The sequence below is a fragment of the Rattus norvegicus genome, chromosome 3 (genome assembly GCF_021556685.1).
Source record: "Rattus norvegicus strain SHRSP/BbbUtx chromosome 3, alternate assembly SHRSP_T2T, whole genome shotgun sequence".
NCBI classification, from domain to species: Eukaryota; Metazoa; Chordata; class Mammalia; order Rodentia; family Muridae; genus Rattus; species Rattus norvegicus.
This window is the reverse complement of record NC_141536.1, coordinates 144624750-144652642: the sequence shown is the minus strand read 5'-3', so window position 1 is coordinate 144652642 and position 27893 is coordinate 144624750. Positions and strand designations below refer to the sequence as shown.

At 37.1% G+C, this 27893-nt stretch overlaps 2 protein-coding genes across 19 annotated transcripts in view; one reads left to right on the top strand and one right to left on the bottom strand.

The window, feature by feature from the left end:
* The window catches only part of Rbm39 (RNA binding motif protein 39), a 33196-nt gene extending 8605 nt beyond the window's left edge, over positions 1 to 24591 (top strand). For 7 of the 18 annotated variants that reach the window (XM_087653421.1, XM_087653409.1, XM_087653413.1 and 4 more), the window contains 13 exons: positions 2536 to 2601; positions 2699 to 2752; positions 4942 to 5059; positions 7839 to 7991; positions 9340 to 9477; positions 9630 to 9695; positions 13505 to 13709; positions 14635 to 14712; positions 18271 to 18321; positions 21327 to 21408; positions 22567 to 22672; positions 23479 to 23557; positions 23650 to 24591. In XM_087653421.1, coding sequence (XP_087509547.1) covers positions 4997 to 5059; positions 7839 to 7991; positions 9340 to 9477; positions 9630 to 9695; positions 13505 to 13709; positions 14635 to 14712; positions 18271 to 18321; positions 21327 to 21408; positions 22567 to 22672; positions 23479 to 23557; positions 23650 to 23750 — 1122 coding nt within the window. In that variant the 5' untranslated portion in view covers positions 2536 to 2601; positions 2699 to 2752; positions 4942 to 4996 and the 3' untranslated portion in view covers positions 23751 to 24591. The remainder of the gene's footprint in view (positions 1 to 2535; positions 2602 to 2698; positions 2753 to 4941; positions 5060 to 7838; positions 7992 to 9339; positions 9478 to 9629; positions 9696 to 13504; positions 13710 to 14634; positions 14713 to 18270; positions 18322 to 21326; positions 21409 to 22566; positions 22673 to 23478; positions 23558 to 23649) is intronic. The other 11 variants (XM_087653425.1, XM_087653415.1, XM_087653424.1 and 8 more) reach the window with 4 other exon arrangements.
* A 1692-nt stretch (positions 24592 to 26283) lies between these two features.
* Positions 26284 to 27883, bottom strand: Romo1 (reactive oxygen species modulator 1). The gene is made up of 3 exons (NM_001195490.1): positions 27822 to 27883; positions 27512 to 27642; positions 26284 to 26494 (listed from the first exon to the last, which is right to left on the bottom strand). The coding sequence occupies exons 2-3, from the start codon at positions 27640 to 27642 to the stop codon at positions 26386 to 26388; spliced, it is 240 nt and encodes a 79-aa protein (NP_001182419.1). The 5' UTR covers positions 27822 to 27883; the 3' UTR covers positions 26284 to 26385.
* Between the last annotated feature and the right edge of the window lie 10 nt (positions 27884 to 27893).

Below are 27893 nucleotides of genomic sequence, written 5' to 3'. Positions count from 1 at the left end.
ACCATTGTGATTTCAGACATACCAGAAGAGGGCATCAGACCTCATTAGAGATGGTTGTGAGCCACCATGTGGTTCTGGGATTTGAACTCAGGACCTCTGGAAAAGCAGTCAGTGCTCTTAACCACTGAGCCATCCTACCAGCCCCTAGATACTGGTATTATTTGAAGGTATTTGAGTTTGGCTTCTGGAGCATATATTTATAATATGTATGTGAGTCTGGATGCCCCTCTGCATTTGTGTTTATGTTAATGTTAGTAGCTTATGTAATAGACATCACATGCTGATAATACCACCATGATAATATTCCTCCTAGTCCCACCTCCTACCCCAGAGCTGAGGACCAGGGTCTTGCACTTAATACCTCTCAGCTAAATCTCCAACCCCTATGATACTGTTTTAATTTTGAATTTTATATTAGAATTTTTGTTTTGTTGATTTCCTCAAGATTTACATTGTTAAGGATTATAAATTTTCTTACAGGGGTGAACTAAATAGCCAACAGATAGCATTAAAAATCAGAATACTATTTTTGAGCAGCTGTTTTTGTTTAAGTCTGACTGGATTTAAATATTTATTGTTTTGATTTGAATTGAACTTAGAGGTGATTATTAGCTAGATGGTTTTATAACCAAAGGATAAATACAGCGAAACTGGCAGAGGCAGACCTTTGTTAATTCAAGGCGGGCCTGAGTACGTGGTTACACCCTGTCTCCAAAGTACTTTTCTGTATTATGCATAACAGAAGGGAAAATAACTTGTCAAATTATATTTATATATACTTAAATGTCCATTAATTCTCTTACTATTATGGATTAGTAAGGCAAAGTAAGAGGATCACTGCTAAGTTCCAGACCACATTGAAATACAAAGTGAATTGTAAGCAAAGTCAGGCACATGTACACTTTTTAAAAAAAAAAACCATTTTTTTCTTTTTAAGGTAGTTAGAAGGGACAATAGAGTTTTATTTGAAGTAACTTTGATTTTAAATTGAAATTTTTTTTGAAACTAAATGTATATAGCCAGTCTTTTGACTTCATTTTACTGAGCCTAAAGCACCCTCATAGTCTGTTCCTTACTATAATTTTTTTTTAAGATTTATTTTATTTATACGTGTACACTGTAGCTGTCTTAAACACACCCGAAGAGGGTATCAGATCCCATTACAGATGGTTGTGAGCCACCATGTGGTTGCTGGGAATTGAACTCAGGACCTCTGGAAGAGCAGTCAGTGCTCTTAACCACTGAGCCATCTCTCCAGCCCTACTATAATTTTTTAAAGCATTTTTTTTCTGATTGTTTTATCTATGTATATGAGTGTTCAATTTCATGTGTTCCTGTATGACAGAAGGTCATCGAATCCTATTATTGAAGAACAAGAGCCACCATGTGGTTTTTGGGAATTGAACTCAGGACCTCTGGAAGAGCAACCAGTGCTCTTACCTATGGAGCCAGTCCTCTTTAATGACTATTAGTGAAAACTATGGAACATATACCTTATGACCCGTTAAGTAAGCTTTATCTTTAAAAAAGTACAAAAATATATTTGTATAATGATTTACTGTGAAAACCCATCTTTTATTATGTTTTACAGTATTGCTGTCAGGCTATGGATCAGGTATATTCCAGAACTGAAAGTAGTCTTTGAATAATATCTTCTACAATAAACAATACCATGAATGTTGTAATTCTTTTTAAGAATTAGTACATGGAAGCTGGGCAAGGTGGCACATTTGATTCCAGCACTAGTCATACAGGATCTTTGTGAGTTCCAGGCCAGCTAGGAAGATAGTGACAACCTATGACAAAAGCACTGCGTGGTTGTGGTAGCAAACACCTTTAATCATGGTATTCAGAAGGCATGGTCAGGTGGACTCTCACTCTGGGTCTATAATGAGTTCCAGTACAGCCAGGTCTGTACCCTTCCTTGAGAAGGGGGAGGAGAGAGAGAGTAAGAGACAAGAAGGAAAATATCAGTAAGGGGTCTCAGGCCTGTAATTCAACACTGGAATTCCACTTTGAGACAGGAGGAACAAGAGTTCAAGGTCATTCTTTGCTCCATAGTGAGTTAAAGACTTGTCTGTTTTTCATGAGAACCCTGTTAAAAGTTTGTGAATAACAACGTATGAGTCTGTACATGTTAGTTAAGTGCACACCTTTTAAAGAATTTCATACGAATCTTATGTTGGGATGAGAGGACGGAGGCAATTGCTTTCATTCTATTTGTATGTTAAAAGACTCATGTTTATAATTACATGATTGAAAATAGATATGATGGATTGCTTTTTTTTTTAATCCTCAAAAAGGTTTTGAGGCTGTAACTTATTCTTGGCACCTTGAACCTGGTCCAGGATACAAAAAACAAGGACTGCAGGTCTGGGATAAAGTCATGATTCTTCTAAGTTCTGTTGTTTCCTCTATATAATTGATGTAGAAAAGCAGTCTAAACAGAGTTACACTTGTTGGTGAGCCCATGAACTTGATTTTAGCCACACACCCTAAACCTGTAACTAGTGTGATTTTGTGTTTTCTTTTTAGCTCCGGACCAAAATTTAACAGTGCCATCCGAGGAAAGATTGGGTTGCCTCATAGCATCAAATTAAGGTTTTTAAACATACTTCTGAATTGTTTAAATTGTATTTCAAAGAACTAATGTGATTGTACCTGTTTGGGTAATATGTCAAACTTTTTAACCTTGCAGCAGAAGACGTTCCCGAAGCAAAAGTCCATTCAGGAAAGACAAGAGCCCTGTGAGGTAACTCTTGGCTCTTTTTGCTTGTTTTCAGGGTTTTTTTTTTTTTTTTGTTCCCCTCTCTATTACCCAAAGAGGTTTCTAATGGCAGTTATCCTGATCATTTTAAATAGTCTTCATTTCATATGGAAGTATTAAGTAGGAACACTTGTAATACTCTCAAAATAAAACAATCATCACAAGTTTTACTACTTGGTACTGTTTCATGAAAAAGTACATTTCTTCTTACATATCTTAGATAATTCACTGGTCATATCTGTTTATGAAAGTTTCTGAAATTAATTCCTCAGTAAGTTTCCAACTGTATAATGCATAATTTTGCTTCAGAGCACATTTTGTCATCTGTTTTCATGCTTCACTAATTGGTTGAACTTTTGTAGGATATTTTAATTTTATTTTCATTACTTTTTTAAAACATTTATAAATGCGAGTACACTGTCCCTGTCTTCATGCACACTGGAAGAAAACAACAGATCCTATTATAGATGGTTGTGAGCCACCATGTTGCTGGGAATGGAACTCAGAACATCTGGAAGAGCATTCAGTGTTCTTTACCACTGAGCCATCTCTTCAGCCCACTAAATTTATTCTTTTTTAGGGCAGGGTATCCCTCTAAATCATAGATAACGTAGAACATTCCATGTGGCCCAGACTTTCAATTCCACTTGCCTTTGCTACCATGCCCTCATATTTTTTTAAAACACTATTTCATGTGCATATTTGTTTCCAGTAATACTTTTGCAGAATATTCTCCCTGGTACCCTCTAAGGCCATAAAAAGGGTTAGATGTACTGGAACTGGTTTGACCTATAATTCTGAGCAGCATTAGGGTGCTGGGATCTGAACTCCTGGTCTTTGGAAAGAGCAGCCAGTTCTTTAGTTGTTGAACTTGTTTCTGGATATATTCTAATCATAAAACTATTAGATTTGATTAAAATCGGACTTAGACATAGGTAAGTAGATGCTCTTCTACAGAACTAAATTCCCATGTTCTGTGTATTAGTTTTAGTTATTGAAATAACGCCAATTATGGAATCCCAAGAACTATTCTTTTTGTGTGCTTCATTCTCACATTGCTTGTTTGAAGTTTTCAAGTTTAGTTTCATATTTTCTTTTCTGGATTTTTTTGGGGGAGTAGGTTGGTTATTCCATTATGAAGACTTTGTAAACTCCTGGAATTTGTCTTTCAATGGATTGACTGTTTAATATGGAGAACAACTGCTTTGGTGATTTACAGTTGTTTGTATCCTGGTATCCTGAATAGTGTGCCTAGCAGAAATATTATTCACTTCCTGTTCTCCCTATAATGTATGTAGTATATGCACTATGTGCCTGATGGTTTCTGGAGATCAGAAGACAGATACTCTGGACCTGGAGTAGTGATTCACAGTATGCATGCTGGGAATAGAGCATAGCCTCTGCATGGCACAGATACCCTTAAATGCTGACTCATCTTTCTAGCCCCTTGTTTACATTGTCACTAAAGTGTATACATTAAAAATTACCGGAGACAAACTTCAGTGTAGATCGTTTGCCTAATATGTGCAGTCTGGCCCTCAATCCCCAGAAGTGCACAAATTTGATTAAGATGTGTTACACTGATGTAAAAGTGCTTGCCTTACTGGTTTAAAGTTCAAGTTTAATGCCTACAACTACATAGAGTAATGCAGGTCTATGATCTCACAACCTGAGAAGTAGAAACAGAATGAAAAGGTCAATATAAGGGCTATAGAGATGACTTGTGGATTATGAGCACTTGACTGTTGCAAAAAGCCTAAGTTCAATTTTTAGCAGTTACATGGCAGTTCACAGTCTCTAATTCATATTTTGAGGGTGCTGATCTTCTGGGCTATGAATCATTGAGTACATTTGTATACCTTCAGGAATAAACTAGAGAAATGCCACCTAAATAAATGTATTTTTGTGTGTGTATACATACCATATCTTCTTGGTTTAAAAAGTTTCATCTGGGTTGTGGTTGCAGGTGACTTTTGCAGCACTTGGGTTGAGGTACGAGGACCTCAGAGTTTGATGCTTGCCTGGTAAGAGAGGTACAGCCAGGGTTAACAGTGAAACAGTCTTAGAAAACTAAACAAAACAACACGGAGTTTTAGGATAACCATGATACATTAATTCCTGTGTCGAATTTAAAAATGTTGAAAAGATAATTTTATGGCTTTTCTTTTGTTTAGGGAACCTATTGATAATCTCACTCCTGAGGAAAGGGATGCAAGGACAGTTTTCTGCATGCAGCTGGCAGCAAGAATTCGACCAAGAGATTTGGAAGAATTTTTCTCTACAGTAGGAAAGGTAACTGATCAAAATTCAAAGACTACAAGTTGGTTAGTAGAGGTGGTTTCCAGTAACTGTTATTAGTTTTGGTGTAGTGGCACACATATTAAATCCCATAATATGGTATATCACTGACTTCAAGGCTACATAGACTTGTGTTCACAAAATTAGGCAGTGCTCGTGGAAGCCTTTAACCACAGCTCTAAGGAGGCAGAAGCAGGTTGATCTCTAAGTTTGAGGCCAGCCTGGGTCAAAGGTAAGTTCTAAGACATTGGAGGCTACACAGAGAAAACCTGTCCAAAAAATAAAACAAGGGGATGGGGATTTAGCTCAGTGGTAGAACGCTTACCTAGGAAGCGCAAGGCCCTGGGTTCCGTCCCCAGCTACGAAAAAAAAAGAACCAAAAATAAAATAAAATAAAATAAAACAAATACTGTGTATATTTAACACAATAGGGTTACAGGTAAAAATCCTTACTTTACATCCCTTTAATTTCTTCTCATACTCATAAATAGAAATATAATCAGATGAGTTCATTTATTGATCTTAGTGTATCGTTTTAGGGTTGACCACTTAGTAATAGAAAACTAGGTTATCAGGTATGCCTTTTGTTTTCACCAGTGTTGATTTTTTTCCCCCGGAGCTGGGGACCGAACCCAGGGCCTTGCGCTTGCTAGGCAAGCGCTACCAGTTGTGTGAGTGCATTTTCTATTTTTACTTCTGGTCATGGTCATCTAGCTTTTACTTCATTTACTACGAGGAACCTCTGGGAAGAAGTTTCCGAGTTAGTTGCAGCTGAATTCCTCCAAGTCCTCTTTTTTTTTTTCCCAATAAGCTTGTACCATTAGCAATAAGAACTTAGCCTTCAAATTTTGGAGTATAATCCAGGATAGTGGCAATATACTGTTTTGCACATTTAATAGAAGGAAGCAAGGCAGTCTTTGACTAGCGTTTCAGGATGTAGAGACAGGCAGATCTACACAGCGAATTCGAGGACAGTCAGGAGCACACAGGAAATTCTGTCTCAGGAAAACAAAATGATAACCATAAAAGAACGTTAATAAAAAAAAGGGAAACAAGAGTAAGAAGTCACTTAAATTTGTAAGACTTACCATAGTTAGGAAAGTCTGCAATCTCTGGGCGTGTGGTTTTTGCAAGCTTACTCTATTGCTTACCCACTGTGTTGCCTTAGGTTATTCTCTGTACAGGTCATGTTCCTTATGTGTCATATAAAAATAATTGGTCCTTCATGGTTTGAGTTGTGATTATATTTGATGTATTGAAATGAAAATTTTGTATGTATGAAGGTGAGAACACTAGGGATATCCTGGATGTAGTGGCTTCTTAGATGTGTGCTGCTTGAGGTTTAGAGTTACATGACAACCTGTCATAACATCATTCCTAATTATTTTGTATTAAAGAACTTAATCATAGGCTGAACAGATTTTCATTATTATAGTTCATGATGAGGGGATTCAACAGCTAAAGCCCTAACACACAATTTTATTACTTTCCCCAAAGTCAATCCAATAATTTATCTCGGTTATTTTTTTAGGAGTAAGACTCAAGTGACTAATATAATTCTAGTAGAACATAACATGGGGTTAAATACTGACATCCCTGTCTTTTTTTTTTTTTTTTTAAGATTTATTCATTTATTATATATAAGTACACTGCAGCTGTCTTCAGACACACCAGAAGAGGGCATCGGGTCTCTTTACAGATGGTTGTGAGCCACCATGTGGTTGCTGGGAATTGAACTCAGGGCCTCTGAAAGAGCAGTCTGTGCTCTTAACCGATGAGCCGTCTCTCCAGCCCCCTTAATTTCTTTTTCAAATCCATTGCTTGAGTAAAGCAAATCTCACCAGCCAGCTTGCTCTGGGGGTCGCTTAACCGCTGAGCCATCTCTCTTCAGCCCCCCCTTTATTTTTATTAAGATAGATTTATTTATTTATTTATTTTTTCCTTTTTCTTCTTTTAGGAGCTGGGGACCGAACCCAGGGCCTTGCGTTTGCTAGGCAAGCTCTCTACCACTGAGCTAAATCCCCAACCCCTTATTTTTTTTAATTATGAGTATACTGCAGCTGTCTTCAGACACACCAGAAGAGGGCATTTGATCCCATTGCAGATGGTTGTGAGCCATGATGTGGTTGCTGGGAATTGAACTGAGGGCCTCTGGAAGAACAGTCAGTGCTCTTAACCGCTGAGCTATCTCTCCAGCCCCTGACATTCCTGTCTTTTTTTTTTTTTTTTTTTTGTAGCTGAGTACTGAACCCAGGGCCTTGCGCTTGCTAGGCAAGTGCACTACCACTGAGCTAAATCCCCAATCCATGACATCCCTGTCTTAATTACTAAGTGGTTTTGTTTTTTTATAAGCAGGGTTTATCTTGAGTATTCATGACTGTCCTGGAAGTTGGCTCTTGGACTGTGCTTAGGAGTAAAGGAATACACTACCATCCACATCTATTACTGATTATCGAGCCTCAGTGTATGGTGCAGGCTGGGCTGTAACTTAACTTAGTTCCACTTTTGCCTCCTTGTGCTTTATTAAAACTTTGCCACCACCATAACTCAGGTTCTGAAATTCAGTTCTTGAATCTCTTGAGCCCAGAGATTTACAGATTTATGTGAATTTAAGGCCAGTCTGGTCTAGACAATGAAGTTTAAGCCACAGGGACATATATTGAGAAAATATTTCTGATTAAAACAAATTCTGTTACATGTTGAAGAAATGATGTGAATAGTTTGTATTGGATTATTGACTACAGAATCGTAATGACATTTCTTTTCATTTTAGGTTCGAGATGTGAGAATGATTTCTGATAGAAATTCAAGACGTTCCAAAGGAATCGCCTATGTGGAGTTTGTTGATGTCAGTTCAGTGCCTCTAGCAATTGGATTAACTGGTCAACGAGTTTTAGGAGTGCCAATCATAGTCCAGGCATCACAGGTAACTTGCTTTAGCACTTAGGAGGACAATGCAGGAAGCTTGCCATCAATTTGCAGCAGATCATCAATCTGAGAGATAAATAGTTAAATTGATTTGGAGAACGTTTTTTGACAAAAGGCAAATCAGTGATTCTGTTGTTTACATCATTGTAAATCATGTAGATAATTTGTGGTCAGTGCATAGTAAATATCTGACTGAATAGCAATTTGGACCCATCTCTTTTTGACTTCTCACAACAGAAATAAATATTGTTCACAAATAGACATGGAGAAAAAATCCAAACAGTTTTTTTTATTATTATTAATTTTTATTTATATGAATACACTATACTGTCTTCAGACACACCAGAAGAGGGCATCAGATCTCATTACAGGTGGATTTAGGTATACACGTGCTCTACATGTACACCTTCATGCAAGTTGAGGCTAAAAGACCCAATTATAAATGTGTTGTGAGCCACCACTAAGTTGCTGGGAATGGAGTTCAGAAGTGATGGGAGCCAGATAACACTCTTAACCTGTGCAACATGGCTCCAGGCTCATAACAGTCCCCTTCCCCCTTTTTAATACTATGTGTATGTTTATGTATGTAAGTACCCTGTAGCTGTCTTCAGACACACCAGAAGAGGGCATCAGATCCCATTACAGGTGGTTGTGAGCCATCATGTGGTTGGTGGGAATTGAATTCAGGACCTCTGGAAGAGCAGTGATCTTAACCACTAAGCCATCTCTCCAGCTTCATGACAATCTTAATAGAGAAAAAAGTAGCAATGATTTAGTTAGGTCATTGTTTTATGTATATGATTTTTTAATCCCCTTATTATGTAATTAAAACTGGCTTGTAAGTCAACCAAGGCTTGGCTATGCCTGTTAGTACTGAATGAATTTACAAATACTCAGTGAATAGTCTAAATTTTGTCTGTAATTTTTTTTTGGTGGCATACTCTTCTTTATATTAATTTCCTTTATGATATTAAGAATATAATTTTGTAAATAACTATACATGTACACTTTAAACTTTATTAAAATGGTAAAATAAATACATCAGCTATTGTGTATAAAATTTAAGGTCAGGACATAAATATCTTTATGTTGTGATGTTTACATAACATTCATACAGCTCTGTCAATGCCATTTAGTGCTGTTAATGACATTTACTAAATGGTGTAACTATTACCACTATCCTTCCTCTGAACATTCTGTTTGACCAGAAAATACCATTCTGTCCATAATTCTGTTTCACTTTTCTCTTGTCCGAATGTTTTCTAAAGTCTTGTCTGTTTGCAGTGATTACTCTAAATTGATTTGGGATGTCTTAGTGTTTTGACACGGGTTTTAATTGTTTATAGGCAGAAAAAAACAGAGCTGCTGCAATGGCGAACAATTTACAAAAGGGAAGTGCTGGACCTATGAGGCTCTATGTGGGATCATTACACTTTAACATAACTGAAGATATGCTTCGGGGAATCTTTGAACCTTTTGGAAGGGTAAGTTTAATACTTTCTCCACCCCGACACAGAGATAAGTATGTAAAGCATGGTTATAATCTCTTTAGAGTTGGGTGTGCGTAGATTTTTCTAGGTTTTTTCAAAACAATCTCAAGGAGTAAATTTGTGTAATTTATGTCTTTAAATTCTAGATTGAAAGTATTCAGCTCATGATGGATAGTGAAACCGGTCGATCTAAGGGATATGGATTCATTACCGTAAGTAGTTGTCTTCTGTAACACCTAACAAGTTTTGTGTTTGGTTTATGGATATGGATAGTTAGTTGGAAGTGAGGAATTAATGTTTTCAAGTGATTTGTTAACATGGCCACATTTCTTTTTAACTTGTCGTTTTCTCTGTGTACTGTATGTTTGATATGTGCATATCAGTGCTGGTGTTCATAGTCTAGCCATGTCACATCCACGTGGATATGGAGTTCTTTTGTGTCATTGTTTCTCAGTTTATAAATCTTTTCTTTTTTAGTTTTAGTTTATTTATATGAGTACACTGTACCTGCCTTCAGAGAAACCAGAAGAGGGCATCAGATTCTATTATAGATGGTTGTGAGCCACCTTGTTTCTGGAATTTGAACTCCGGGCCTCTTGGAAGAACAATCAGTGCTCTTAACCTCTGAGCTATTTCTCCAGTCCTGTTTTTCTTTTTAACTGTGGCTATAACTTTTTATGTAGGCTAGGCTGGCATCAGACTTAGATGACATTTCTGCCTTCTCAGTGCTAGGATTAAAGTCACAAACTACCATGCCAGTTTTCTTAGACACATTCTTACCTATGAGTCTAACCATCCAAGACTGTGATCTTACTTAACTTTAGCAGCCAGTCCTAGATCTAAGCATAAGCTACTACATGAAGCATGGTTAAAACATGCATTTCTGGGGTTGGGGATTTAGCTCAGTGGTAGAGCGCTTGCCTAGGAAGCGCAAGGCCCTGGGTTCGGTCCCCAGCTCCGAAAAAAAGAACCAAAAAAAAAACAAAAACAAAAAAAAAAAAACATGCATTTCTGTCTTATTGTCAAGTCCATGATCATCTTTGTAAATTATAGGTGTGGTTTACTAAGTGTAGGTACTTGGATATTATGAATTAGTTTGCCCTCATAAACTCCTCTACCACTGAGTGACTTCCATTACCTTTTTCTGTTTGGTTTTTTTTTTTTTTAAAAGATTAATTCATTTATTATAAGTACACTGTGGCTGTCTTCAGACACACCAGAAGAGGGCATCGGATCTCTTTACAGATGGTTGTGAGCCACCATGTGGTTGCTGGGAATTGAACTCAGGACCTCTGGAAGAGTAGTAGTGTGCTCTTTTTTTTTTTTTTTTTTTTTTTTTTTCCCCCGGAGCTGGGGACCGAACCCAGGGCCTTGCACTCGCTAGGCAAGCGCTCTACCGCTGAGCTAAATCCCCAACCCCCCAGCTCCCTTTTCTGTTTTTCCATCTTACTATTTTCAGGACACAATTTAAATATAGAGTTTCAGTTTTTTAGATATATGATGTTACCATAAATTAAACCTTTAAAAGTCCGTGAAGTAATGTATTTATTAAATTACTTGTGGCACCAAGAACGCCCGAAGTTTTTATGCCGACTGGAATGCAAAAATCTATCTGCCTCTGCCTCCCAACTGCCTAGTCTAAAGGTTTATAGCACCATACCTGTCTGGAGCAGGTACTTAAAATTTTATAGTATGTATTTTGATCAGTGAATTATAATTTTATATTCATATATCAATAAGTCATTCAAAAATTTCAATCCAAAAATGTTGTTGTAAGTGAGTTTCTTTAGTGGTTATTTCTACCAAGTTCCTGAAGAAAGGAGGGAAGTTCTGTGTTCTTCCATGCACCTCGCCCCTAAGACAGGGTTTTTCTGTGTTGCCTTGGTAGTCCTTGAACTCATTCTGTAGATCAGGTTGGTTCTAAACACACACAGATCAGCCTTTCTCTTACCTGCCAAGTATATTGATTAAAGGCCAAAAATACATTAGGTAAGACTTTGGTGGCAAGCTTACTTATAGGTGCCACCAAATTGGGAAAGTAGTTTTGTAGAAGAGGGGAAAGGAGGTACAGCCTCTCTGACAGTGTTGTCCAGGCGCAGGGACTGAACGTTGATGGCAGTCCAGACATGTTGTATGTAAAAATCATGGACACCATAGAAAAGTTAATGTTCCTATTCTGATTGAGCAAAGAATATACACAGTATAGTGAAGTTAAGTAAAACCAAGCAAAAGTTCAAACAATTATTTACCTTAGCTGTGCTTACAGACCCATCACATAAAAGAATACTTGGATGTTATTAAGATGAATGGAATAAATGAAATCACAGGAATCAACAACAACAAGAAAGCTAACTTGGGGACAGTTTTAGTTTGTTTCCAATAACATTGATGTGTTAATTTTTTGTTTTTGTCTTTTGCCTAGAAACTTGTTTATACTGCTTATTACTAATAAACAAAGTTTTCTTTTTTTCTTCTGAGACAGGATCTCAACTAAGATCTTTTCATTTACTTTCTTAGTCATTGTGGGCCAAGGTCTATTAGTAGTTCTAGAACTCCTTATAAATATTAAGCTTTCCCTTAAATGATACACAGGATTTTAGCATAGCAAAAGCTATGATTAAAGACAAGTCCTACCACATTTGACTGGTTTAGCTAATTTTGCATTATATATGGCTTTGAATACCATATCTTCTTGAATTTGTTAGAATTCATAACCCAGGCCATGATATTTGACTACATCTGTCTTTTTCTGGATCTCAAAATATGATAAATGTCCAGCATTTGTGGGAAACATAGTCCAGTTAGTAATGCCCATTTTTATTCATGAACATTTGGTTCAATATCACATTCACCATTAATATCAATGCTCACCTTTAATCTTATCACATAGGAGGACACCACACTTTTCCACCCCCACTCCTGCAACAAGATGGAATCATGTTACTCAGACTGCAAATAATTTCAGAGTTCTGCCTCCCAAATGTTATAAGACATGAGCTATGATGCTCTGCAAAATTTGTATTTATTTTCTTAAATTTATTTTTATTAGTGTGTATAACAACATGTGTATGCAGGTGGTTAGAGAGATAGAAGAGAGCAGAAGATGACTTTGAGTTGGAATCATAGGTGATTTTAAGCAATGTAGAGTAGATGTTTGGAATTGAACTGTCTAGTCCTGGAAAAGAATAGCAAGTTCTTTTAAACACTGAGCTGTATGTGCCATTACTGTCAAGTTTTCTGGGGAAGTGAAAGGTATTGGAATATTTCTTGAGGCCACAAGAATCATCGATTGAGAAAATAGAATCTGATTTATTTTATTCAGAAGAGTTTCTGTGATAGTCTTAGAATATAGGGCAGAGGGCTGGAGAGTTCCTCAGCTGTTAAGAGCACTGACTGCTCTTCCAGAGGTCATGAGTTCAAATCCCAGCAACCACATGGTGGCTCACAACCATCTGAAATGAGATCCAATGCCCTCTTCTGGTGTGTAAGACAGTGACAGTGTACTCATATATAAGATGAATAAATAAAATCTTAAAAAAAAAAAGAATATAGGGCAGAGAAAATGAACCTGGAGATTGAAGGAAAGAAAGATATGAAAGAAGAAATAACTTTGTTACATTCAGTGGGTGTGCTGGTGATGTTAGAATTTCTAGGAGGAACATTTTTTTCTCCAGTCTGGACACTTGAGATTCTCTTATAAATTCAGTCAGTCTTCTAGGTATGTCACATTTAGTCCCAGAACTGGAATGCTGGGGTAGGTGTTATCTCCAGGCCAGCTTGTTCTACGTAGTTCTTTGCCAAAAGTTACAAATGAAAGTTGCCTAAAAATTTAAAAGGTTTCAGAACTCATTAAGCTTATACCTTTATTGGCAGAATTTATGGTCTAATTATGTGTGTGTATGTATATGTGTGTGTGTATTGTAATTTTAAGATTTTTTTGTATATTTTCAATATATATTAGATCTATTTGTAGAGATATAAATGTATATCAATCAGCTAATATTCCTGTTGTCTATTCTAGTTTTCTGACTCAGAATGTGCCAAAAAGGCTTTGGAACAGCTTAATGGATTCGAGTTAGCAGGGAGACCAATGAAAGTTGGTCATGTTACTGAACGAACTGATGCATCTAGCGCTAGTTCATTTTTGGACAGTGATGAATTAGAAAGGACTGGAATTGACTTGGGAACAACAGGTCGTCTCCAGTTGATGGCAAGACTTGCAGAGGGTAAGTCTTCAATAGTTACTGAATTATCATACAGTGGTGAAAAGGAAAGGTAGCATATAGTGGTGAAATGGAAGGAGCACGTTGTAATCTTTACAAGTGTCTCTTATTGAAATTTTAATGTGTTTTTTTACTTCAAGATTTGTGTTATATATGAGTATACTGTTATTGTCTTATGTACATGCCTGCATACCAGAAGAGGGTATAAGATCCCTTTAAAGATGATTGTGAGCGGGGTTGGGGATTTAGCCCTGGGTTCGGTCCTCAGCTCCTGAAAAAAAAAAAAAAACAAAGAAACAAAAAAAAGATGGTTGTGAGCTACCATGTGGTTGGCTGGGAATTGAACTCAGGAAGAGCAGTCAGTGCTCTTAACCACTGACCCATCTCTCCAGTCCCTTAATGTTGTTTTCATTTTGGCATATGTCAATACTAGTTTTTTTACTTTGTAAAAGTTATTAACTTTATTTTGTGGGTATGTTTTTTTATTTTGAGGATGTACTAATGTACACATCATGGATTAGGCAAGAGCCTAGCACCACTTAAAGGAAATATGTTTTTTGTCTGTTTTTTTTTTTTTTTTTAAAGATTTATTCATTATGTGTACAGTGTTCTGCCTGCATATGTGAGTACAGGCAGCCTCAAGAGGGCGCCAGATCTTAGTATCAATTGTTATGAGTCAGCATGTTGCCAGGAATTGAACTCAGGATCTCTGCATGAGTGGTCACTGCTCTTAAACTCTGAGCCATCTCTCCAGCCCCGAGGTGGAATAGGTTTTAACCTTCTACTACATACGGGTACTAAAGGGTACAGGTTATCATCCTCGGTTGTAGCATGGTTTGTTACCACAGAGCGATTTTTGCAGGCACCACTTCGTTGACCATCTTCTTTTAATGTAGTAATAATAACTTGAAGATTTATTCCTTTGCAGGTACCGGTTTGCAGATTCCACCAGCAGCACAACAAGCTTTACAAATGAGTGGCTCTCTGGCATTTGGTGCTGTGGCAGGTAGGAATTGAATCCTTTCTAATTTGAAATCATTGTATTTTCATCTAATTCGAAAATATGCCAAATTTCTTGCATTTCAAAGGACTAACTGAGAATTCAATTCATTAAGTACTTCTAGCATCTTAATGATTGCAAAGAAGAGTAGGTTTAGTATATATTTGTATTATATCCTGAGTGCCCTATGAGACCATGGAAACATCTCAAGTGTAGTTTAATTGTTACTATTAATAGTTACTTAAAACACTAAGCTTTCGGTAAAATTAAGGTTTGCATTACCAATAATACAAAGAAAAGTACTTACTCTTTTTTTTTTCTATGTTTCTATGCTATAAAATTTTGACAAATGTAATGGAACGGGAAACCCCAGTTAGAACTTCCCTGCTTACAACCATCTAAACTCCAGTACTGGCACGTCTTCTTTGTCCAACCTCTGGAGGCCACCAGCACACACAATACACCAACATATATGCAGACAAGTCTTAACACAAATTTCCATAAATCTGTGAGCTAAGGTTTTATTTGATATGCATGTCATAAGCAGAACTATATACAATTTATAAAGGATACATTTTAGTCAGGTATGATGGTGAGGGCCCTGTAATACCAACTTTGGGAGGCTGAGGCAGCATTAACATGGTGGTCTACAAATTGAGAATCCACAAGTGTCCAGATGTTCTAAGTGTGGGAATTTGTGTTCTAGTAGTGTGAGACATTTATAATGCTGATAGTCTAAATCTTCAGAGAGACCTGTGTGCTTGCTAAAGCATATTTATAGCATATGTCCTGGAACAATACCAACACAGATTATGAGAAGGGAAAAGTACGCATTCAGGTATTTGTGCAAGTAAACTGTTGTGTAAGTGCAACACAAGTATCTGTTACGTGTGTTTTCTGCTCATCAACTTTTTAAACATTACCTGTTATGTTTTGTTTTTTACATTGAATCAGTGGTCATAGCATTCTGCTCTTTTTAAGTGAAGTGAACTTATTTTAGAATAAAATCTGGAATAATGAATGTTGAGATGATAGAGCCCCCTGGGCGTGGTTGTTTCTACAGGATTTCATTCCAGTTTCCATCAAAAAGATTAACTCAGCTGCTTCTTCACGCTAGTTGCAGGGAATCTCACACCTTCTAATGGCCTCTCCAGACATCCATACATAGGGATTATGACTCACCTACACATTAATAAAGATAAGATAAAATAATTAAGAACAGTAATGTTTCAGGTTCTGTTGGTGCACACCTTTAATCTCGGTACTTCAAGGGCAGGCAGGGTGATCTCTGAATTTGTGGCCAAGTATTAAGTTCTAGGACAGGCAGGATAACAAAAGAAACCGCTCTTAAAAAACAGCAAAAAGATAAAAATAATGAAGTAGCCAGCCTGATCTACATAGTGCCCTCCAGGCTTTCCTGAATTGTGTAGAGAAACTTTCTCTGGAAAAATGAATGATTATCTAACTTGTTTCTCAGTATTCAAGGTCAAAATTTCACATAGCATAATTGTTACAGGTATTCATTCCACATTCTCACCCTTCCATAATGCTACCATCCTTTAGTTTCTCATGTCTGAGCCGTAAATGATGGCTCATGGGGTAAGAGCACTGACTGGACTTGGGGGTGTTCCAGGTTTTGTCCTCTTTCAGAAGAGATGCATGCCTGTTTGTTATTTAGTAGGTTCCTTTTAAGTATTCATTTCATTTATGAGTCCACTGTTGCTCTCTACAGACACACTAGAAGGGGAGGGGACTTTGAATCCCATTACAGATGTTTATGAGCCACCATGTGGTTGCTGGTAATTGAACTTAGGACCTCTGGGAGAGAAGTCTGTTTTCCTTTTTTTTTTTTTTTCTTTTCTTTCCGAGCTCTGGGGCCCAAACCCAGTGCCTTGCGCTTGCTAGGCAAGCGCTCTACCACTGAGCCAGATCCCCAACCCGCAGTTGGTTTTCTTAACCACTGAACCATTTCTCCAGCCTGCATTAAATTATTATAATAGGAGATACTTTCTTATGCCTCTATAAATGCATGGTTGTCAGGATTATATGTTATGTTGATGTAATCTTCTACCATATTTAGAATATGTACCATATGTAGATTGGCAGCCTGCTTGTTTATGCACTACCATTATATCCTGGTTCTCATTACTGAAGCAGGATGTTTATTCAGTATCCCTGTCATAACTTGATTTTGTGAGGTATTTAGTAACTCAGAGCAATCTTCTTCCCACAGTCTGTGCCTTAAGGACTTCACATTTGAGGTAGAGTAGGGGTTAGGTTGTTAGGTATATAGCCCAAGGTTCCCTTTCAATATCTTATGAAGCTGAGTCTGGCATTGATCTTAATTGTCCCTTTCCTTGGTGCTAGAATTTGAGGAATGCTCCAATAGCCTCAGATAAAGCAAGTTTTCTAGTAAACCTTGTGTAGGATACAATTTGTTCCTAATTCTGTAATGTCTATTGGAACTAACCAAAGTTATTTTTAAAATGTAAAATTGGGATTTGTGCTTATTAGCATAATTCTGATAGGTATACACTTTTTTCCCTATCATGTGAAAAAGAAACTAAGGTATTGATACTGGTTTGTTTAGCATATATAAATCAACAATTTTTCCTTGACATGTCAAACTTTAGCCCTGAGGGCCCAAAATGAATTAAATACAAGGCTTAAATTTCCTTATTCATGCCCCAAGTTGCATGTTTTGAATACTTTGCAGTGATAACAGGATTTTGGCATTTGGTTTAAGTCAAGGTCTCACTATGCTTTATCCCTGGCTGTTCTGAAATTTCCTATATAGATCAGGCAGACTGGCCTCAATGAAGAGCATTTCCTGCCTCAGCCCTGCTATTGCTGGGGTTAAAGACTTGGACTATATCTAATTTGTACATGAATTTGTTCTCCATCTTATGCAAATAGTCTTTACATGTCTGATGTGTTTAATATGCTTTCCTGTATAAAAACACCAGTTCTCACAATAGGTGAGAAAATTAACATTGATCAAATTGTGAACCTGTTGTAGAAAGAATTGACATCTTGAATCTAAGAAGCTCTTGAAAAGATATTCCAAATTGTTGGAATTGTGTCTTTCTGTGGTTAATTCTAAATTTGGAAATCATTGATCACGATCCTATCTCTTGAATTTGTGTGGTTGTATGCCTACAGCTTTAAGACAAGCTTCTGAAATGCTGAATTTTGATTGCTGTTTATTAAAAACAATTTTTCCCAAGTACTTGGAATTGAATTCTCAATCAGGGTTTTTCACATATTTTCTGACTGGCTAGCTCCTTTTTCCCCATTTCCCATTATTCCTAGCTGTGGTATTGTAATGGAACACTATATAACACAGGAGAGAATGCGTTAAGAATACAGTGATAATTTTGTAGCATAAGAGGAAACAAAATGTCCCAAAGCTTTGTCAATGAGGAATGGGGAAGGAGGTTTTGCTGCCAGGTGTTACTAACTTGATTTAAATAAACCCTGCTGTTGAAGTCCTCTTTTATTAATACTTTCCTGACATTTACCCTGTTAGTTGAGGCTCTTCATTGTTCCTGCACTGAGCTGTAGAATTCTCTTTTGTTATAGATTTGCAAACACGACTTTCCCAACAGACTGAAGGTGAGTTACTTATATTTTGACCTTTTTTTCTTTGAAATATAAATATATAAAATATAACTTGTTACTATTTAATATAGTTTTGCCATTTATTGTAACCAATAGTACATTAATAGATAATAAGATAATGATATTTATTTTTATGATTGTTGTGGATTGGTAGAATTTTCACTCGTAGCTTTTAGTTCTTTGATTACTGGAGAGGAATAGCTTAACCCACTCTCCTTGACCTAGAACTCGGTCTTGTATTTCTTTCTTTCTTTTATCCAACTGTAAGTTTTATATAAATGTAAAGATTTTTTACACGTGCCAGGCTTAAAACATGACAATGTGGGACTGTTTAAAGTTCAGTTACGGACTGGAACGATGGCTCAGAGAGATAAAATAGCAGTGACTGCTCTTCCAGAGGGCCTGATGTCAATTCCCAGCACCTACATGGTGGTTCAGAATGAGTTGCAATGGGATTTTATTCCCTCTTATGATACGCATGAAAACAGTGTATTCATGTACATAAATACATGAAACTTTTTTCTTCAGATTACTTTGGTTTAGAATTACATGTATATTTGATAATGTTTTACTGATTCGTTTGGAATTGAGCCAAGAATAGGGTAGTGGATTGTTTTATTCACATGTATCCTTAAATCATGGCTGTGCATATGGCCATTAGACTGATTTCATGTCATTCTGAAATAAATGGGGAAGTATAAACCATTTTACTGCTTCAGTTTGCTGCCAACTTTACAGTAAAAAATATAAATATAAAAAATCTTGTGAAATTTTCTGGTGAGATGTATTTTAAGTTTCTTTAATATGCCCTATTTGTAATGCTATTTGTAAATGACTAACAGTTCTATCAGTCTTCATTACTCATTTGTTTCGTCCTTAGTACTCATGATCAGTAGTTCCCTCAGTTGTTTTCTTACAACTTTTTAGGTGTGTATACTTGTTTTTGTTTTGAGACAGGGTCTAATTGGTCTCATGGTGTGGCTTTGGCTGTTAATGTAGAGCTGGCTGGTCTAGAACTCAGATATTACTCTGGCTCCTGTTGTTTGTTGCCTCTCTTTAGTTATAACAATTGGATTGATGCTTTTGTTGTTTTTTTTGGTATACTTCCATTGTGTTTAAGCAGTTCTACCTTACATTCCTAGGTATCTAGGTGGAACTTAATAGATCTTAGATTATGTCAGGTTATACTTGTATTCATAGGAGGAAATACAAGGAAAAGACTTCTCAAATTTCTAAAAGAAAATTGCATTTATCTTTGAAGGAAATATTGGAGGAAAAGCACTTGTAATTCTATCAGATTAATTTTTAAAGTATTTCACGATTACCTTTTTTCAGTGAAATTTGATATTTCGATAGGTGATTTTTTTTTTTCATTTCAATCATCTCGATTTCTTAATGCATTATTTTATCCTTAGCTGTTTGTTGTTATACATTGGAATGGGATTTGGTCAGATAATATGATTACGGTGAGTTCTATAACAGCTGCTATAAAATCTTTGGTAATTCTCTGAAATTGGAGTGGCATGAGACCCTGTCTCAACAACAGAAAAACCAAACCTAAAGAACACCAAATAGACACCATTGCATCACCTCACCTGGAAAAGTGTTTAATTAACTACAGACACGTTTGCTTTAAGGTTGAATATTATGGTGTCCAGAATTTTCACGTTATAGTAGTCAAACAGTACATAAATTGCTGTTAATGGTTTTCTGTTTTGTTAAGACAAATTGCTTAAAATGTTACTTTATTATGACATTTTTCCTGGGGTATTTTATTTGCTCTTTTTTTAGGTTGATATATTTAAAACGAATTTGGACCAGACAGAGAGGACTTTAGTTTTAAGCTCTTTATACTTTTGCTTCATGACTAAGCGTGCTTCCCAGCAGCCACATCACAGCTTACAATAGCATTTAGCAAGGTTCAGGTTTCTGGCTCCTGAGGGGGAAACAGGTACCTGTGGTGCGCATGCATGTAGGCCAAATTCTCATACAAATAAGATTTAAAAAAAGAAGTAAGTCTTTGCCTGCTGTAAAGATGAACCAAGTTGTTCAGAGTTCTTATTATATAAGAATCTAATATACTTATATGTGTGTTTTTGTATATCTTTTAAAAAGCAGACACTATATTCCTGGCAAAAGGAAGGGAAATAGAAGAACATTATACTATTGAAGCTGTCCAACAACTGCATTTTGTATTTGCTATCATTTCAGGATAAAACCAAGCTTTCAGTTTTTTCCTTTTTCGTTATGGAATGTTTTGTGTGGAGGATTTGTTTGTTTTTAATATATTTAGGATGCATATCTGTCCTTAACCCTTCAGGTTTGGTTTTGGTTTAAGAAAATTGTCTCTCCATGTAGTCTTAGCTTTATTAGAACTTTTGTAGCCCAACCTGACCTAAGAGCTCTGAGATCTTTTTACCCCTCAAGTGCTGCTGGTATTAAAGCCATATGCCACTGTCCCCCTTTTTAAGTACAGTTTTGTGAGGACAGAGTTTTTTATATTGCTGTCTATCCTAAAATGTGGTAGGTTGGCCTAGATAACTTTGAACTTAAATTCCTCCTTCATCTACCTTTTTAACTCTTAAGATCATAAGTGCACCGAGTTTGTGCTGTGGTTGGTATCAAAACCGGAGCTTCATGCCTGTTTGACAAACACTTTGACAGCTAAGTTCCAAACCCAGCTCCCAAAATTTTAGGGAAATAGATTTGCATGTGGCTGAAATGTGTTAGCAATCCTTTCCCCTTCTCATTCTCTACATAATAGAGTATTTGTACTTTTTGTTGGCTCATATAAGTGAAGCTAAAGATCGTTTAAGGTAGTTTTAAAGGTAGATGTTTGGCTTACTTTGCATATGGTAAAGTTAACTGTCTTTTTTAATATTCATGAAAGTGATAAATAAATTATATCCATATAGAGATAGGGTTGATTTTTTTTCAGTTAATTGTCCAGGGATTCTTACACATTTTCCATGAAGCTAATTTTTAATGCTTTTTTTTAGCCTCAGCTTTAGCTGCAGCTGCGTCTGTTCAACCTCTTGCAACACAGTGTTTCCAACTTTCTAACATGTTTAATCCTCAAACGTAAGTACATTTGTACAAATGTCAAATGGTAGTTTGACATTTAGAATACTTCACAATTAAAAATGTATTAAAATGATTTCATTGCCTTTTTTGGGTTTGTTAGGTAATAATATATGTGAGTTACTCTATCTGTGTATGCATGATGTGTATGTCTCACGTTTGCTTCAGGAGGTTATAGTGGCATGCATCAGGATTGTTGTTTACTGGAACCGGAAGCTGGTATTCTGTAAGAATAAGTTAAAAGTGCTCCTAATCTCTAAGCATCTACCATTAGATTATATTTTTGTCAGAGAGTTAAAACCTGTATGCCTCTGAAGAACATCACAGAGCACCAGTTTTTTTGTTTGTTTTTTTTTTTTGAAACTCCCAACTACTATAGTAGCACTATAGTCCATATAAGCTTTTAGCCTATGATACCTTTGCCTGCTTTTAGTTTATCTTCTTTTTATTCATGTGTTATGTTAGTAATTAAATTTTCTATGTGTATGCCAAGTGTATGAATTCCAAAATTCAACATTTGGTTTTCCTTTTTCCGCCATTCACTTTGGTGTTTTGTTTCTGTGTTTGCCTGCACGTATGTATTCCACATGTTTACCTGTATCTGAAGGTACAGAAGTGTCACATTTTTATAGGATCAGAGTTTCGGTTTCTAGTAACCCTGTTGTTGTTGTTAACTAAGACCTAAATCCTCTGCCAGAGCCACAACTTCTCTTAACTGCTGAGTCAACTCCACAATGTTTACAGTGAACTTGGTAGTGAAAATTGGTAACTTTAACCGAGCCTCCTGTATATCTTTTTTATATATTATAATAACATCTTAAATTTGAACATGTTTAGGTCTTGGTTGATAGTTGAGCTTGTCAGGCTCTATCACATTTGCATGAATGACAACTTGGGCCATTGGTTTAAATACAAATACATGGAGCATGCTCATTGCTTAGCCAGTCCAGTTGAATTGCTGTGTTTCACAAGATTATATGGTTCACTCTAAATAAAGGTGTTTGTTGCAAAGTCTGAATACTAGAATTGGATCCCTAGTTCACATGTGGAAGCTAAGTGGACTCCATATTAGATGATCCACATATATCCCCATACACCCACAATGTACTTAAGTCATTACTTGAATATAATTTCAATGTTTTTGTTACTTTCTCACAGAGAAGAAGAAGTTGGATGGGATACAGAGATTAAAGATGATGTCATTGAAGAATGTAATAAACATGGTGGAGTCATTCATATTTATGTTGACAAAAATTCAGCTCAGGTATTTCCTTTTTCTTTTTTTTCTAGACAGGGTTTATTTGTGTAATAAATATGATGCTGACCTGTCCTACAGGTCTGCCTGCCTGTGCTTTCCCACGTGCAGAGATGGAAGTGTATGCTATTCTCTATCTTTTCAGACATTTAGGGAAAGGATGATCACTGCTTAGGTTTCCTTTTGTTGTTTGGGTTGGTTTTGGCTTATCTTTTGAGACAGGGTTTCTCTGTGTATTCCTGCCTGACCCGGAACTCTGTACACCAAGCGAGCCTCAAATCAGAAATTGACCTTTATGTATGCCTCCCATGTGCTAGGCATGAGTTACCATACTAGTTTTTTTTTTTAAATGCATTGATTTGTGTGGCCCTTTATTGAAGTTAGCTCTTTTCTGACTCCTCTCCCCATGTTCTGGGATTTATTATAGTCCTGTACCACTGTGCTTGTTTAGTGGTTATTTCCTGAAAGGAACTTCAGTGTGCTAGCTAAATGCACACTCCAAAAAACAGGCAAGTTCAAAATAAAGAAAATTTCATGAGAGAAGTGTTAATTGATCAGTTAATTTGCATCATGTACCCCGGAACTCTTTACACAGCTTCTTTACTCTTTATATAGAAATAAGGGAGGGTGGTAATAGGGCAATAAGATCAATGAGAAATAAAAATACTTTAGTTTTCAAAAACATTTGAGGTAATGACCACATAAGCTATTAGAACAAACTAGAAAGGACTATGTTTCTGTCACCATGTTGGTTGTACTGTTGAGAGCATGTGTTGAGTGGTTGTTTTAATAATTTTTTCTCTTGATCCTTTTAGGGCAATGTGTATGTGAAGTGCCCATCGATTGCTGCGGCTATTGCTGCTGTCAATGCGTTGCATGGCAGGTGGTTTGCTGGTGAGTAACGGCTGTGAAGACTTTATGTTGAAACACTAAGTGATTATTAACATTGAGTAAACACAGCTTAACAAACTTTTTTCTCTCAACAGGTAAAATGATAACAGCAGCGTATGTACCTCTTCCAACATACCACAACCTCTTTCCTGATTCCATGACAGCAACACAACTACTGGTTCCAAGTAGACGATGAAGGAGATGCAGTCCCTGATGTATATAGCTTTTTTTTCTCTTGAGAATTCATCTTGAGTTATCTTTTATTTAGATAAAAAATAAAGAGGCAAGGGTCTACTGTCATTTGTATACAACTCCTGTTATCTGGAAAAATAAAAATGTTAACAGGAATGCAGTGTGCTCATTCTCCCTAACTAGCAAATCCTACTTTATGCAAAACTGTTCTCTTGTTCTGCTGTTTTAAATGTCCATGTAGAAAATTACATTAAGGATCTATAGAATAGCTCTAGGGGAACAAATGTGCTTTCTGTACAAAGGCAGACAGGTAATGTTTTAATGTTTCAGAAACTTAACTTTTTACACAGCAGTTACATTTCACATTCATGTATTCGGCTCATGGTTCAGCAAAGGTTTCCAGAATACACTTTTGGAGTGTGAAAAGTCTAAGTTGCTAAATGGCTGCTTAGCATTTGACCTTGACCATTTGGAAAGTGGGGGATTTCAAAATATTTCTTGATGGTAAATTTTTCAATTACTGTATCTGTAAAAGTTTCTTTGTAAATACTATGTGTTTTAGTGTGTCTTAAGATTCCAAACAAAATGATCCCTGCATTTCCTCAAGGTGGTTGATGTAACAGATTGAGTAAAACAGTCTTGGGCAAGAGATAGGAAATGTGGAAATAGGTTTTGTCTGGTTGCATATAATCTTTGCTCTTTTTAAGCTCTGTGAGCTCTGAAATATATTTTTGGGTTACTTCAGTGTGTTTGACAAGACAGCTTGATATTTCTATCAAACAAATGACTTTCATATTGCAACAATCTTTGTAAGAACCACTCAAATAAAATTCTCTGAAAAAGGCCGCAAGAAGATTTTCGTTTTTCAAATGTTTACATGTTACAATCTTAAGCATAGGCTATCATGATATCCCTTTTTTGTTTCTTCTAATTTTCAAATTAGTGTCTTAGCACTATGTAAATCAAATTTATTACCAAAGTATGTGGGGTGCTAGGAAAGGGTAGGTATATGTGCCATACATAGAATAAGGTTACTTCATTTTTTCTTTTGTAGTAGGGAATATTTTTTATGCCAAAGTCCCATCCAGTGTTTGTTGTCTACCACTGCTATCAGGCTTGTCTTCCATTGAATAAAACATGTTTGTCATTCTTTAGCACAGTAGTTCTTGCTATTTAAGTTGTAAGGAAGAAATGTTTTACAAAAGAATTGACTTCTGCCTGATCAAAAAACATCTCATGTTTCTGGGCAGCCCTGAGCTGTTTCCCACACTGGCTTTTGTGTGACCTTTGATCTGTGTCTTAGCACTACCATCCATGATTGGCTGAAAACATCACCACAAACTACTCCCGCCCCTCATTTACTCCACTCCACCAAATGTTGGAATAGTCTTGTTACCCTTTTTTTTTTTTTGACACTGGGCCTCCCTTTAGTCTTGACCTTTCTTTTTTTTTTTTTTTTTAAGATTTATTCATTTATTATATGTAAGTACACTATAGCTGTCTTCAGACACACCAGAAGAGGGCATCAGATCCCATTACAGATGGTTGTGAGCCACCATGTGGTTGCTGGGAATTGAACTCAGGCCCTCTGGAAGAGCAGTCGGGTGCTCTTAACCGCTGAGCCATCTCTCCGGCCCTAGTCTTGACCTTTCTAAAGCTTGTTACAGACCAGGATGTCCTCAAACTCAGAGCTCCTGCTGCTGCTGACTTATCCTATGCTTTAAAAAATCATTTTAATGCTTTATCTTTGGTTGTTCTACAGCCCTCTAGAAGTAGGTGTAAGGATGGTTGTGAAACAAAAAGTAGGTCATAGGAATTGAAGCCAGGGACTGCCCCTGCCTTTTTCTCAACCAATTAGCATAATATACATTCTAATAGCTACCTAACCTTTTCCAGCAGATCAGTTGAGTCAACCATAGAAGGATGTATAGGAACAAGGAAACTTAAGTTTGGCTTAATTGGGTATCTAAAGTTTGCCAAACAACACATTTTGTCTCCTAAGTGAGATCAAGGAAAAAAGTTGTTTCTTCAATACCAAGTTCAGGAAAGCTATTATTTATTGGCTAATTATGGGCAAATAAATTTCAGAACATGTTAAAGAGTAATCAGGAAAACTAACCAAGACCAATCAGGTTATCCTGTCAGAATTTTGTTAGCAACCTACATAATTAAAATGTTCAGTGTTGAGACTGATGAGTTTATCTGAGATGTCTCTGAACTAGACAATCTCATACACAATTTTCTACTGTTAGAGACCAAAGCAACTAATTTTTATGATTGTTATGCCGAACCAGGATTTTTTGAACAGATTTAACAATGTTTCTCCATCTTCAGAGTGCTTGGACAAATGTCCAAGCCTGGGTAGAGATTTAAGTATGAGTTGTATGCTTCCGTGTATTAGGGGTCTGAGATGTAGAGTTACGTGCACCATGTGTCTGCAGAGGACTTAAGAGTGCATTGATCATAGGAATGTTGGGTCACTATTGAGGTGGATATTGGGACTACAAAACCTCTAGGTCTAGGAAATACACTAGGTCTTTGAAGTCAAATTAGACTGATAACAAGAAGAAAAAAACTTTATTGTACAAGGTTCGAAATGGATGAGGAAGTTTGGGTGTAGCAGGGCATCCGTGCCCTAATTAGCATCGTATGCCCATTCCGATGGCCATGAAAGTGCCAAAGGTACCGCCACTCTGCATCATGGTTTTCCCAATGCCGCCCATCAGCTCCCGACCCCGCATTCCGATCCTGAAGAGGAAAGCAAGAAGGGGCCATTTGGGAATTCAAATACAGGAATACAGATTTGAAGTACCCCCTTTAAGCAGTAACAACTTGACAATCTTGTTTCATTTGTCATTCTTAAAATGTTTCCCCACGTAGGAAAGCGATGACAAGGAACTTATCCAGGGTCTCTAGGACGTGTACTGAATGCTGCATTGTAGATTGTAGACTACAGAGATTAAGGATGAAATCCATGGGTAGGAAAAGCAGTCATGTTTTTGCCTCTATGCTATACATTATCCAGTAGCCATTTTTCTTCTAGATGATTGCTTAGGGTTTGGTTTTCTTTTGTTTAATCTAGGTTAGATTAAAAGTCAATCTCTGCAATTTATAAACTGCACAAAGTATAAAAGGGACATCATTACTTTTACAAACTCAGTAACTACATTTTTCAATTTTTTTCAATTTTTTTTTTTTTTTTTTTTTTGGATACAGGGTTTTTCTGTCTAATTAATATCTCTGGCTGTCTTGAAACTCACTTTCTATACCAGGCTCTGCCTCTCCGACCAGAGTGCTGAATTTAAGGTGCTCATCACTACTGCTCGGCGGTTAACTACAGTACTTAGCACTACAATTTAGTTCGTGCTAGATAAATAGTAATTTATAAGTTCGGTATCCAGATGTGGCGATGACCATTACAATAGCACTTTAGAACATTTGACGACACCTAATTCTCAGTATAACAAAACGCTTCATCAAGTTTGCTTCACTGTATGTAGTTGGGAGTTAAAATGTCAGGCAACAATAATAACCCTTCGCTAAGTAATTACGATGTGTCATATAACATGTAAAACATACTAATATGATTGATTCTTACAAAAGTACAAGTGGTCAGTTAAGTAAATTCAGCCTCTAACTTGCCTAATGACCCTGAACTACAAAAGAGTCAGAAAGCCATTTTGACATTAAATACTGTGCTTTCAACCTATTCTAAGTGGGCTCCGGAGTCCTAGGAAGCCAGGAAGTTACGTCCGCGCGGCTCACCTGAGACAGGAGAAGGTGCCGAACAGGGCCCCGGCCGCCATACCCACGGCGCAACCCATGACAAAGCCCATCTTCACGCGGTCGAAGCAGCTGGGCTGGGACTGCCCGTAGGGACCCACAGCCACCGGCATCTAGGGTGAGAGGGCTCGGATAGTGAGGGCCTAGCCGCCAGCCGTGGCGTCGGCCAGGGACGCACAGCAGGGTTCCGTAGATTCCGGGACAGAAGCCACCCGCAGCACCCCTCCACCACCCTCCTCGCGACAGAGGACACCGCACGCGCGACGCAGGGCACCAAAGGGCCCCACCTCACCTCGTTCTCTGCCGCGGTCGCTCAGCTCGACGTCTCACACCGAAAGCTAGGCGGAGGGCGCTCGCGGCCCGC